Source organism: Mandrillus leucophaeus, unplaced genomic scaffold (assembly GCF_000951045.1).
Source record: "Mandrillus leucophaeus isolate KB7577 unplaced genomic scaffold, Mleu.le_1.0 Scaffold18, whole genome shotgun sequence".
NCBI lineage: Eukaryota > Metazoa > Chordata > Mammalia > Primates > Cercopithecidae > Mandrillus > Mandrillus leucophaeus.
The window spans coordinates 8,711,142-8,725,688 of NW_012101809.1; the positions used below are offsets into that span (position 1 = coordinate 8,711,142).

Below are 14,547 nucleotides of genomic sequence, written 5' to 3' on the forward strand. Positions count from 1 at the left end.
TTCACAAACACTATTGGGGAACTTCTCTTGATAATCACGATGTGTAATGCCCAAGAAAATGTGTCTCCTGAGAAAATGGGACAGGGTTGGCTGCCAATACAGAATCACATCAAAAGCCTAACACATTCTCTGTCCTTAAACTGCACTTGCTTTGTGCCCCTCCAAAAGCAGGTTCTGCTGTTTGAGAAGTGCATACTTTTGGAGACCCAGTTAGAAGCCTGCTTGTGTCCCATGTGGATCTGAGAATAGGACACTGCATTTGAGATGTCAGCCATGTCAGGCAAACTCTAAGACAGACAGGTACTGCAGGCTGTGTGCTGCTGTAAGAGAGCAGACTTTCAGCTCCTTCCAGAATGGCCTAGGGCTTTCTCACAAGCTAAGCCTCTCTCAACAGACTGCTGATTGCCCCAGTATAACAGGAAAAAAAGATGAATATATTTCTTCTCAGAAGTACTATATTCAAGATTTTGACATTTTATTTTTCTCAACCTTTAAGCTTATCTTGCGTCAATATGGTAAAACCACCACGCCCTCCAATTCGCAAAGCTTAATCCACTACAAAGTGAAGACAATTTTAAGGTGCAGTTAATTGTTCGGCATCAAATCATCCCCTCTTCCTCTCGGTTTGACTCCCCGAGTGAAGAACAACACAAAATGAAACAGAAATCACCAACTTGCTCCAAGATTAAGGTGTAATCAATGACAAGACCAACTGGGAGCAAAAGCTCATTAATTTGGTACAGTGATGTCTCGCTCTGTCTTCCCTGGTTTGTTAATATCCAGCAAGGCTTACAGCCCTAGGACATCACTGTAAGGTCAACAGCCTCTTGGCCTCTTGCCTACCCTACCACCTCAAAGGCATTTGCCAGTTGCCCCTTTCTGACTCTTTAGCTGCTAAAACTTGTAAAGAATAAGGGCTCCATTGAAAACTGCATGCATCTATTTGTTGGACAAGAAGTCATTTCTCTGTCGCCCAGTATTTTCAGGAGTAAGGCAACTGCTGCTCAGAATGTTACAGCACATAGAAAACCCTATTCGCTCTGTATATAGTGTTTGTGTGTGTGTGTGTGTCTGTGTGTGTGTGTGTATACACAACACATATATAGATAATATATAATAATATACACATATATTTCTATAAAATACTCTGTTGATTTGTTTGGGTATAGAAAGATCCACAAGAAGGCAGAGCTCTGGAAGACAAATAAGCAATGAATGGATGGAGTTCAGTAACATGTCTATAAGTCTGTAGGCTACTATTTCCTAGTTGTGTGACCTTGGGCACACCATAAAAATGAATTAAGAGGATGTAATAACACATGTCTAACACTCAGCATCATGTCTGACACATAGTGAATACCCAATAAAAGTTTTCAGTATTGTCATTATTACCATTATCATCATTATCACTAAACCAGCAAGGTGTTGGGTTCAAGGACTCAAAGATGAGTTAAGAGAGAAAATATCCACATGAGCAAAGTAAAGAAGCAACACTTATCTCATATTCTTATTACACTTACGGTTGTGTGAGAGTCTGTCTATTTACATTATATCTATCTTATTCTGGGATCTGGCATTTCTGGGCGGCTGCTTCAATAACTTATTCTATACAATTACATAAGGAGGGATACATGCAAGTGTATTTTCCTCTCACCTTGACTGTCCACAGATCTTTGTCCCCCTCTAAAAAGGAACACCTGGAAGACAGAGCTTATCTGCTGTTGATCTAGGCACACACATACCTTCCCCTTGCTGGACCAGATCATTCCAAGGCATAAAGGAGTTAATCAATACAACACTGTTGAATAAATAAAAGAAATAAAATACAATATAATAAAATAATATTTGGATGACCATTCAGTTTGTTGTGTTCACTGCTCTGTTTAAAAACAGAGTTACTGAGTACTAGCTTATATGCTAACTCCTGTACTCAGAGCCATGGGTACCTTGGAGATGTCTAAGACTTGCCTGAGGTCATAGTCCCCAATTTTTGGCATAGGCAGGTTTTCTGAACATAAAGTACTGAAACCGCCCCACTAGTCCCATACACATTTCTTTTGGATAAAAATAGGAATTGGCCCTTCCTGTCTTAAAGCTTGAAACTTAACATTTGTTTCATCTGAGTTCCTTCCTCAGAAAAGGCCCTGGAAGCCTCTCAAAAAGTATCAAAGAACTAAAACTCACCAGCTCGTCGCATTCAGACAATGAGATGCCAGGCCCCTCATTTCGTTTCCTTACCTTTCCCTAGTTCCTGAGTTCCAACACACTGTTACATTTCTATCCAACTATATTAAACCCCTAAGTTTAGTGAGTCAGGGAGATTGATTTGAGACTGATCGCCCATCTCCTCAGCTCCAGCACCTGATTAAAGCCTTCTTCCTTGGCAATAATCGTCGTCTCGGTGATTGGCTTTCTGTGCAGTGAGCAGCAGGGCTGAGACTGGATCCTTGGTGTTTTGGTAACAGTATGAGCTGGTGCAGGAGAAAGTCAGTTTGTGCTAGGCCATCTAGTTTCCCTCAAGAAAGTATGTGCTAGACAACTCAGAACCATAGGCTTTCTCTTCCCGACCCCTGTCGTCTACCCACCCAGGCCTGTCCCACTCCTCCTCTGTATTAGCGTAACTACGGAGGTTCCCTAAACTCTGAGTATGGGCACCGTGAGCTGTTCAAAAGTCCTACTGAGGTTTTATATATGAAATATTATATATTATAATATGAAGTATTATACATATTTTCCACCTTATTCTCTCTTTTCTAAATTATATTTTCAGTAAGTTATGTGCCATTCCTATTAAAGTACTAAAATGACCAGGCGTGGTGACTCATGACTGTAATCCTGAAAGTTTGGGAGGCTGAGGTGGGAGAGTTACTTGAACCCAGGAGCTCAAGACCAGTTTGAGTAACAAAATGGGACCTTGTCTCTATAAAAATAATTTTTAAAAATTAGCCTAGGGTAGTGGCAAATACTTGTAGTCCCAGCTACTTGGGAGGTGGAGGTGGGAAGATCGCTTTTATCTGGGTGTTTGAGGCTGCAGTAAGCTGTGATCATGCCCCTGCACTCCAGCCTGGGTGACAGGGTGAGACTCTTTCCCAAATAATAATAATAATAATTTAAAATAAATAAAATTATCAGCTTCTAATATATCACATACCTGCAGTAGTCATACCAGTATATGACATATGGCAAATGACTATTGGAGTATATTTTAAAAATATATTATGTATCTATGGGTATAGTGTGTGGGCGTATACACATGGTCATCTCACTGTATCTGGAGGAGATTGTTTCCAGAACCCCCCATGAATACTAAAATCCACAGATGCTCAAATTCCTGATAGAAGATGGTGTAGTATTTGCATATGATGTACTGATCTTCTCCCTAGTATATTTAAAATCATTCCCAGATTACTTGTAACACCAAATACAATATAAATATTATGTAAATAGTTGTTATGCTGTATTTTTTACTTGTTTTAGTGCTAGTGTTGTTTTTTAATTTTTTTCCCCAACAGTTTTGATCCAAGATGGGTTGAGTTAACAGATCTAAAACTCACAGAGAGAGAACGCTGACTATATGTGTATCTACAGTCATGTATCACTTAATGAGGTGGATACATTCTGAGAAACATGACTTTAGGTGAGTTTCTCATCGTGTGAACATCATACAGTATACTCACACAAACCTAGAGGGTGTAGCGTACTACATATCTAGGCTGTGAGGTATACCCTATTGTTCCAAGACTGCAAATTCATACAGCATTTTACTGTATTGAACACTGTGGGCAATTGTAACATCATAGTATTTGTGTACCTAAACATACCTAAACAAAAGAGGTACAGGAAAAATACAGTATAATTTTATGGGACCACTGTTGTATATGGTGTCGTTGACTAAAATGTCATTATGCAGTGCATGACAGTATACATCCTTCAGTGAAATTCATCTTAAGATTCAGAAGCCAGCAGGTCATTCTTGCCATACTTTCCCAGACTTCACCCAAGTAGACTGTTCCTTCAGAAGGGAAGCCTGATACTAATGGAATGTGATGCCATTTTTTAAATTAACCCTTTCCACTAAGTTTAAAAAGGACATTCTTCCTAGACTGAGCCGTCGGTAACAATGCCCCATCATGGAGAGAAAAGCACACTGAACCTGAGCTTCTACAGTTTGGGGCGACCAGCTCCTCAGGCCCCGCAAGCATGTTCTTTCCACTATGCAGGTGGAGAGTTACGACTGCTGAAAGCCTCTGTCCCAGTGCGACAAAACTGCATTATCGATTAAATTTCTAATATGCAGACTATGTTTTATATGGCAGATACACTGCAGAAAAAAATGCTGGCTTTTACTCTTATACATGGAGATCCATTAGAGAAATCTATCAGGGAAATACGAAGTTGATCAGAGTCACAGAGATTCTGATGAAGGGTTACAGAATTGAGGCAATATAGTAGATGCTGGCTCCTTAAAGCACTAAAAAATTACACTTTTTATTAAGGCCCCTACCAAACTTCCCACACTTTCAGTTACATCCCTGTAATTGGAACTATACCCAGAAGTGGCAGCTTGGTTTTCAGGCTTCAGGCTGTCTTGTGGCTTAAAGGTTGGGTTTCACTGGGTGCTTCCCCCTATCTGCCTAGGAATCTGTCTGCCTTCTACCACTATCACAATAATTTTTCAAATGAATAGGTACAAATCCCTTAGCATAGAGGAGCTCCTTGAATACCAGCATGACTGGGCAGTTGGGCTACCAAGGGTCCAAAATCATGGTTGGGAAACTCCTCCAAGACCCAATATGCTTTTTTCTTTCTACCTACGGCTTGTACCTCCCCCATTTTGAGCCTATAAAAACCCTGGCCTCAGTCACACGTTGGGACTACCCGCCTTCCAGAAGGGACTACACGCTTTGGGCCTCCTCTCCACTGGGAGCTGTTCCATCACTCAATAAAACTCTTCTCTACCTGCATCACTCTCCAGTTGTCCGTATAACCTCATTCTTCTTGGATGCAGGACATGAACCTGGGACCCACCAAACAGTGAGTGAGAAAGGAGTTGTAACACTGTAGCCTTCCTGTCCTCTGTTGGTGCCAGGCAGCTGCCCCACACAACAGGGAGTAGCAGTGGGGCTGGGCCAGCCTAGGAGCCATGGGCTAGAGCAGAGCAGTGGGACTGAATAAGCCGTAACACGAACGAGCTGAAAACCACCCCCACCCCATTTGCTGCACTGTGGCTGGTGAGAAGGAGAGAAGAGCTGTAACCCTTCTGGGGACCCAGACCTCAGATCCCCAAGCCAGGGCTGTGTGCCATGCTGTAACACCCCCTTTGGAGTTCCGTGATTGCTGGTGTCTCCGAGTTTTTAGGGCGCCACCGCATTCCCCTCATCCAGACACCAGCGCCCAAGGCAGAAGCCCCTTGCCGTACACCTGGTCCAGCCATAGCCTTGCACAGAGCCAGTGCCTGGAGCTGCCCACCCCACCACAGCATCTGGCGCGCCTGGCTTGCCCTTGGCGGGCATGAGATATAGACCAGTTGTATAAGCTGAGTGCAGCCTGATGGGCCAAGTGGGCAGAGCAAGCCCTGTGGGCACAAGCAAAACTCAAGCAGAGGCACTGCCGGCTGCAGAGGTCTCTGGCTGGCAAAGAGGCACTGAAAAATTCCTGTATCATTTCCACACTCTACATGTGTGAAGTAATACAGTGTGTATCCTAAGGATAAGGGTGTGCATGAGTGTGGGTACATATGCCTGTGCTGCTGGCGAGCTGCAGGACCGTCATGGAAGGGAAGTTAGTAAAAGAATGTTGCTCTGGGCTGGGCACAGCGGCTCATGCCTGTAATCCCAGCACTTTGGGAGGCCGAGGCTGGCAGATCACCTGAGGTCAGAAGTTCAAGAGCAGCCTGACCAACATGGAGAAACCCAGTCTTTACCAAAAATAGAAAAAAATTAGCCAGGTGTGGTGGTGCATGCCTGTAATCCCAACTACTCAGGAGGCTGAGACAGGAGAATCGCTTGAACCCGGGAGGTAGAGATTGAGCTGAGCCGAGACCGTGCCATTGAACTCCAGCCTGGGCAACAAGAGCAAAACTCCTTCTCAAAAAAATATAAAAAAATTCCCTGGTAGAGAGCCTCATTCTACAGACCAAGAGGCTGTGCTGAGTCCTTCTGCAAAGAGACTTCCACTCTCACTTCTGATCCAATAAACTTAAAGGTCAGTGAGACGGTGCATAAACACAACCCATTGTACAGGTTAGCAAAAGAATCTGACTGACTAAAAGAAGGGATCTATAAAGAAGGTAAAGCTCTGGCCTGCCTGGAGATAAACCCCAGCGCATCACTAAAGAGAGAAAGCAAGGAGTACACATTACCAGGAACCATCCTGCCAGGAAAAAGTGAGTGGGACAGCAGTAGCAGGCATCATGCTTAAATAACAAGGTAATTATTAGCTCCATTTATCTACATACCTCCAAAGTGAGCTCTCGGTGATGCTCCCCAGGTTATAGTCATAGAGCTTTGTCAAAATGAGAATCACCTGAAGGCAAAAGAAGAAATCATGGTTAGTCTCAAACAATTACAATCTCTTAGAACTGAAATGGCCCAAGGGAGGGCTTAGGATTCCTTTAATAGGCGCTTAGCATAATTGAATGAATTGTTACAGCATTTGCCGCACTGACTGGGAAAGGGTTGGCGTGCCTTTCTGCCTTTCCACTGAACTGCTTAGGCCTATCCTCTCCCCACCTTTCTCCCTGTCACCCTGCAGCAAGGGTTAACTGCTCCTCCAGGCATTTCTTTCCCTAGTGGGTTTAATGCTTTTAAGGAAGGCTGGCAGAACTGCCAAATATGAACACACTTCAGGTACTCACTGAGCAGATGCCTGGGAGAAAGGAAGGTCAATGATTAGTTTCCAGCCCTAGTAGCTGGGCATTGAGGTAGCTGGATAACCTCAATGTGTCCAGCTATCATCTTTTTGGGAGAGAGCAAAGAATTCTTTGAAAGTCAGTATGCCCATTTATTAAGGGGGATGAAGAGTAATGCTATCTCCCAAAAAGAATTGCTGTTTGAAGTTAAACTAGGAAATAAATACAAATTACATATCAATTAGCATGGTGGTTTGTGTTTTTTGTTGTTGTTTTTTTTTTTTTTTTGAGATGGAGTTTCACTCATATTGCCCGCGTTGGAGTGCAATGGCACAATCTCGGCCCACCGCAACCTCCGCCTCCCCGGTCCAAGCAATTTTCCTGCCTCAGCTGCCCAAGTAGCTGGGATTACAGGAACCCGCCACCATGCCTGGCTAATTTTTTGTATTTTTAGAGATCGGGTTTCGCCACGTTGTCTGGCTGGTCTCGAACACCTGACCTCAGGTGATCCGCTAGCCTTGGCCTCCCAAAGTGCTGGGATTACAGGCATGAACCACTGCGCCTGGCCTAGCATGGGATTCTTAAATGTTAGTTCCTTCCCTTTGCCCTGTGTGAGCTTGGTTTTAACTTTCTTCTGACTTCCAATTTCTAGGAAAGCCATAAAATAGAAGCCACATTGGCAGGGCTAAACAACAGCATTTTAACAGGAGCAAATCTATTTCATGGGGTCCAGATGATTACTGTGTAATCTGTTTCTTATGGAACCCTCCATAAGAAACAGATAAAATCAAAAATTAGGAACAGGTCTCAGGAAAGAAGCCGTAGAATTGCAGAAGGCTAAATTTAAGCTATATTCGCTTCGCAGCAAATCCTCCTCTGACATCGAAAGCAGCACTATTTTCAACTTTACCCAGAGGAACCTAAAAACCATTTCATTCTTTCAGAATTCAACAAACATATATTAAACGTTTATTAGGAGCCCAGGATTTTGTCTGATGCCAGAAGAGAACACAAAGAAAAACAGATTCAGTCTACGAGTCCGTGATCCGGTTAGGACAGAAGCGCTCATGAAAGAAAAGGGAAGTTGATGAAGAGCTATATACCCCTTCTCAGTCACACCGAAACTCTCCCCATCACAGCTGCTCCAGAAGACAGCTTCTCTTGGTGTCTGCAGCAATGAACACAGTCCACTTGGTTACTTGAAATACATGAGCCCAAGGACACTTGAGAAGATTCCACAGAGCAGTGTGTGTCCCTAACCACTGATTTCTCCACTTTACTTGCTCTTCTTACGTGAGGGAAAAACATTATGGGTTTGCTCAGTTTTCTGTCGAAGTTCGTATTTTCCTCCTGGTACTCATAACCTAGAACATTTGGCTCAGCCCAGCTGTTTCCAACTCAGCAGAAACATGTTGACATTGATTTCCTGAATTCTTCTCTGAAGGCCAAGGGATCAGTTCTAGCCACAGTGAGCAGAGAACATTCCAACCTTAAATTCCGGGCCTGCAAGCTGCTGAGGAATGCTGAATCCAAGTTCCACTCTACTAGCACAGCGTTTGCTTTACTGAAGGCACAAGCATCAGTGAACACATTCTTAACTTTTTAAATTTCACAGCAAGCAAACTGGAACTCCCTGACCTTAGGTTTGTTCTGAGTTCAAGGGGAAAAAAAAATTACAATAACTTAAAAACAGGCAGAGATCCCTGAGTACCTGTCATCTAAGGCCACCCCTCTCCTAAACTACAGCACAGCTTCCTTCCTTCCAGGTCCTGTTCAAAACTTGCTTCTTTAGCAAAACGTGAGCATGTGTGAGGTGCGGGACACCCTATGGGCACATCAGATGGCATGCCTGTGGTGGGGGCATATGCTTAACAGATCCATGTGCCAATTAAGTCGCGCTCAGTGCTAAATTTCAATCACTGCCATCCCAGGAACACTGATCAGTGGCAGCAGGGTGGCTGTTTGTTTGAAGACACAGAATGATGTTGCTACTCCACCTCAGTACAATTTTGCCGAATAAGCCTATAAATCCCCCACCAAGAAAATAGGGATGTGGGCATAAAGCATTTCTAGGTAGTTGCTCTCCTGATACAATACTGCAGTAAACTAAATAATGAAGTTCAGCTGGTCACAGGCTGTGTCTCCCATTCATGTGATGAGGGAATTCAAAGGCGCCCCGGAGAAGGAACCCTTTAACCCAGCATGTAATGGTGTGGAGCCACTCGCACAAGCACACACAGAAATTGTTTAAGCAATCCCAGGGCAGGCAGGCAGGGAGGTAGAAACCGCTCCCTGCCTATTCTTGCAGGGCTAGTAAAACTGAAATGCCAGTGAAACACTCAGGCAGTTTATCAATACAGCACCAGAAGAGGAGTCCTTTATGGCATTTGAAAGCATAGCTGCTTGAATCAATCTATTTAATCTTTCTGTTTTCATAACGAGAGCAAGAAAGAAGGGAGAACTGCTAACCTTTAGTTATGTTTTCAATCGATTATTTGAGATTTCTTTTTCTTTTTTCCCTTTACTGCCTCTCTGCATTATTTACCATCTTATTCCTGAACAATGATGCATCCTTATGTTAGGTATGTTTTGTTTTTTGTTTGTTTGCTTTTCTGTTATGCCAATACTATTTAACAAAGCAGTTTCTGTTAAGGGAACCAGAGCCAAAACCACTACATTTAAATGAGAAAATGTCAAAAAATGCAATTGCCTCCCTACTCTGGTCTTATTCTCTGTTGTTTTTGTGTATTTTTCAAACTCAAAATGGAACACAATGGAGCTGTTTTGTTTGCTTTCATTTTTGTTTGGAGATGGGAGTCCCGCTCTATTGCTCAGGCTGGTCTCAACTACTGGGCTTAAGGGATCCTCCCACTTTAACCTCCCTAGTAGCTGGGAGTGAGGTGCAGGACACTGCATCCAGCTTTCAGTGGAAGTTTTTAATTAAGTGAAATGTTGTATGTGCTTAAATAATATACACATAATTTATTTTTATTCATTCAGCACACAATCTTCATGTATAGAAAAACTCTAAGTGTATAGCATTCAATTATAACTTCAATCAAAAAGCAAGGCTATTTTGATGAACACATATACATCTCAAAATGCATATGAACACATATACCCTCACACAAAGTGGCATATCCATCAGCATCCCATTTATTTCTGTATCTTGTTTTCATTATATAGTGTTAAAACATCCCCGATTCAAGTGGTCACCATATGGTACTAGCTTTTTAAGGTTCCTCTCTAAATCTTAGGATATTATCTTTAAATAGCTATAACCCAAATTATCTAAGACTTGATAACCTCCACCTGTGCCGTACCAGGACCTCAGCATCCAATTATTTCTGGGACTTTCCACGGTAACATGTTTCAAGTATGCCCCTCGCCAGTCTAGGACTTGCTGTCACCATATGACATCTGCACTTCATCTTCCACTGCGTGATTCCTTCTTGCCACATCTATCGCTTACAAAACTTTTGGGAGGAACTTCACTTGGTCCATACGTTTTTTCTTCTTCTTCTTTTTTTTTTTTTTTTTTAGATGGAGTCTCGCTCTGTCGCCAGGCTAGAGTGCAGTGGCGCAATCTCGGCTCACTGCAAGCTCTGCCTCCTGGGTTCAAGCGATTCTCCTGCCTCAGCCTCCTGAGTAGCTGGGACTACAGGCACGCACCACCACAGCCAGCTAATTTTTGTACTTTTAGTAGAGACAGGTTTCACCATGTTGGCCAGAAAGGTCTCAATCTCCTGACCTCGTGATCCACCTGCCTCGGCCTCCCAAAGTGCTGGGATTACAGGCATGAGCCACCGCACCCGGCTGGTACATAGAGGATGCTGGTGCCCACTCGCCAAGCTACTGTTCTCAAATCACTCATTCCTTGGAGGGTAGAAGGGTGCCAGAAACAGTAACAGGTCAGGTTCTGTGCAGGAATGGGAGAGGGTCCAAGGGAGTGAGCAAGGGCTTCTCCCACAGCACTGAGCCACATTTTCATAACCTGGGCTCCCAAACAATTAGTGACCCTTTGATCAGGCCCTTACAAAGCTCCTACTGAATAATTCCATTAAGTCTAGCCCTCACTCCCTCTGGACGAGGAGTTGAGAAACCATCACAAAGGACTCTGTGAGAGGAAAATGTCAATTCATTCCTCCCTTCTGGCCCCAACCTCTTTCTGCACTGGGTTACAGAACAAAAACATTCACAAACAGATGCTGGTATGTGGATGACTAATAAGACTGTTCTACTGTAAATTACCAAAAGTCAGTGAAAAATATTCTGTTATATCAAAACGTTAGGGCAAGCTTATTTACAGGTATGCACTGAAATGAATTAACCTGCCAGGAGCATAAGACAGGCCATCTCTACCATGCCAATTATCAGTCATGTAACACCTTTGACTATGACAGCATGGTTTTTATTATTCACATAACATATAATTTAGAAATGAAACCCCAAACATTTAAGGAACCTGAGAACACCTTCCTGGTAATCTGGTTCTACACACAGCAACTTTTGAAAACTTGTGCATTAACTAAGTAGTAGATTATAGAGAACCAAAATTTTTCTATGCTTTTCTAAATAGAAGCATAGGAATTTTCCATTTCTTTTCTTAAAAACAAAAACATAGTATCTTCCTCCTTTTATTTACTAAAGAATTCACCCCACAGAAAGTGGGATGGAAGTGAGGCAGGAGACTGGAGGAACTTATTTCCTGGTCTCGGCAGGGTGAAATGAAGAAACTTGCAGAACTAGCAGATGGCACCAAAGGCAATCTCTAGTTGCCCTCGCTGCTCCTCAGGGTAAGACACTCCCACCAGTGCCATGACAGTTGAGAAATTCCATAGCAACACCTGGAAGTTACCACTCCTTTCCTAGAGATTTGTGAATAGCCCACACCCCTAATTTGCATGTAATTAAAAGTGGTTATAAATATTGCTAGCAAACAGCCCATACGCTGCTACTCTGGGCACACTGCCTGTGGGTTACTCCCGCTCTGGAAGGAGTAGCCACTCTGCTATATATTGCCACTTAATAAACCTGCTTTCTTCTACCATCAGCTCACTCTTGAATTCTTTCCTGAGTGAAGTGAAGAACTCTCCCAGGCTAAGCCCCAATTGTGGGGTTCACCTGCTCTGCATCAGGAAGTTGGGGGGGTGTCAGTGGATTTGTAAGGATACTTCACCTGGCTACTGCTCACCTCAAGGACATCTTAGAAAATGGGGACATACCAGGGCTGGGCTCAGTGGCTCATGCCTATAATCCCAGCACTTTGAGAGGCCGAGATGGGAGGATCACCTGAGGTCGGGAGTTGGAGACAAGCCTGACCAACATGGAGAAACCCCATCTCTGCTAAAAATACAAAATTAGCTGGGTGTGGTGGCACATGCCTGTAATCCCAGCTACTTGGGAGGCTGAGGCAGGAGAATTGCTTGAACCCAGGAGGTGGAGGTTCCGGTGAGCCAAGATCACGAAATTGCACTCCAGCCTGGGTAACGAGCAAAACACCATCTCAAAAAAAAAACAAAGAAAGGAAAAGAAAAAGGAAAAAGAAAAAAGAAGAGGAAGAAAAAGAAAAAGAAAAAGAAAAAGGGGACATATCTCTTCACTCTTCAATTAATAATAATTTGCATTCCTGTTTTCCTCTATGTCCAACTGTGAAAGCAGTATCGAATCTCAAAAGAAACAAAAGTATGGGCTTAGGATTAGGGCACAAGATCCTAAAATTTCTTTCATTCCTTATGGTCTCTATTTCCAAATCCTGAATAATGTAGACGACGACTAGGTCCTAGTCTATAAAACAACACTATTTATTTTGTATTCCTCTCAACCACTGGTGATTCAGGGATGGCATGGGCAGGTGCTTCTTGTAACACATGGGAAGACTCGATAGTGCTTAGCCATACTAATGGTCATAATTGCTCTTGCCTGGGGTGGGCCATAGTCTGGCTTGGGTGAGCAAGGGAACAACCATATTGAAGATGCCAGCAGGTTGGGCGGTGCTGATGCTGGCTACCTTTGTCCTGTCCCCACCACCTTCCAGTAGGCCTTAGTGTTTTTTCATGGTCCAAGCTCAGATAGCCACCTCTCTGCTTATTTCAGCAGCTTGCTGAGAACATTTGTTTAGATGTATTTACAGATCCTGATGAAAGCAAATATGGGGGAAGAGAATAATAAGGAGCCTGAAGAGATCTGCAGTAATCTTTCATGAGAATCAAAGAGTTGGATAAAATAAGAAGGGAGTGTTTAATGGCCAGAGATTTGTTTTTGATTGTTTTCTTTGCACTCCAATTATAGGGAAAAGAAGTCAACTCACACTAGTTTTCCTTAAGATATGCATGTTCCAGATTGTGTATCTTTGGCTCAGTAAGCATTTATTTGACTTTCCAACTTAAACAGAGGTTCTCATTCTTATGGGGATCCAAGAATCCTTTAAGAATATTATCTGATACAATTTATGGGCATAAAACAATAAATGCAACTTTAATAATATTACTCATCTCTTGAATCCTGGGGGGAGGGGTCATACATCCAAGAATAAGAACCTCTATAATTCTCAGAAAATAAGAGCTTTCTTTAGAAGAACTTTCAGCTCCAAAATTCTGCAGATTTAATTTAATAAACATTTATTAAGCTGTGTTAAAAGGCAATAATTTTTAAATACATGTTGTGAGGATACAAAGAAAGGAATGATATTTGATATGAGTCTCTAAAAGCTCAGTCTTGTGGTGGAGAGGCAGACCTGTACACAGATACTTACAAAATACGAGGAGAAAAGATGTGAAGCAGGAGGAAAGTGTTTCTTTTCTTTTCTTTTTTTTTTCGAGGCGGAGTCTTGCTCTGTCGCCCAGGCTGGAGTGCAGTGGTGCTATCTTGGCTCACTGCAAACTCCGCCTCCTAGGTTCACACCATTCTCCTGCCTCAGCCTTCTGACTAGCTGGGACTGCAGTCACCTGCCACGACACCTGGCTAATTTTTTGTATTTTTAGTAGAGACGGGGTTTCACCGTGTTAGCCAGGATGGTCTTGATCTCCTGACCTTGTGATCCACCCGCCTCAGCTTCCCAAAGTGCTGGGATTACAGGCGTGAGCCACCGCGCCCAGCCAAGTATTTCTGTCTTTCAAGGAGCAAGTAAGAGAGGTGTAATCAGGAGACGATTCTTAGAAAAGGATGCATTTAAGACAAATCCCAGATGAGTGTGATTCTGATGAAGATGAGAGGTATACAAAGGGTACTGTAAGGAAAGGAACTGAGGGAGAAAGCTCAGAAAGCATTAAGAAAAGGTCAAGTATTCTGGTTTACCTAAAGTTTAGAGTATGAGTAAGGACCCACACAATATCAGAATACAGAGATAGGCTTTGGCACTATTGTGGAGGACCTTAAATATTAGGCTGGTAGTGTGCTCTGCTCAAAACAGAAAAGGTTTCGGAACCAGAAGATGACCAGATTTTGATTTTTAATTAATTTATTTTTTTACAGGCAAAGTCTTACTCTGTCACCCAGGCTACAGTGCAGTGATGCAGTCATAGCTCACTGCAGCCTTGAACTCCTGAGCTCAAGTGATCCTCCTGCCTCAGTTTCCTGGGTAGATGGCACTACAGGCACACACCACTATGCCTGGCTATTTTATTTTATCTTATTTTATTTTATTTTTTTTTTTGAGATGGAGTCTCACCCTGTCACCCAGGCTGGAGTGCAGTGGC

The 14,547-nt window shown here is 43.0% G+C and overlaps 1 protein-coding gene across 1 annotated transcript in view; it reads right to left on the minus strand.

The window, feature by feature from the left end:
* Nucleotides 1-14,547, minus strand: part of SORCS1 (sortilin-related VPS10 domain containing receptor 1) — a 450,233-nt gene that overhangs the window by 430,987 nt on the left and 4,699 nt on the right. The window contains exon 2 of the mRNA XM_011977539.1: nucleotides 6,458-6,525. Within this exon, the coding sequence (XP_011832929.1) occupies nucleotides 6,458-6,525 (68 nt within the window). The remainder of the gene's footprint in view (nucleotides 1-6,457; nucleotides 6,526-14,547) is intronic.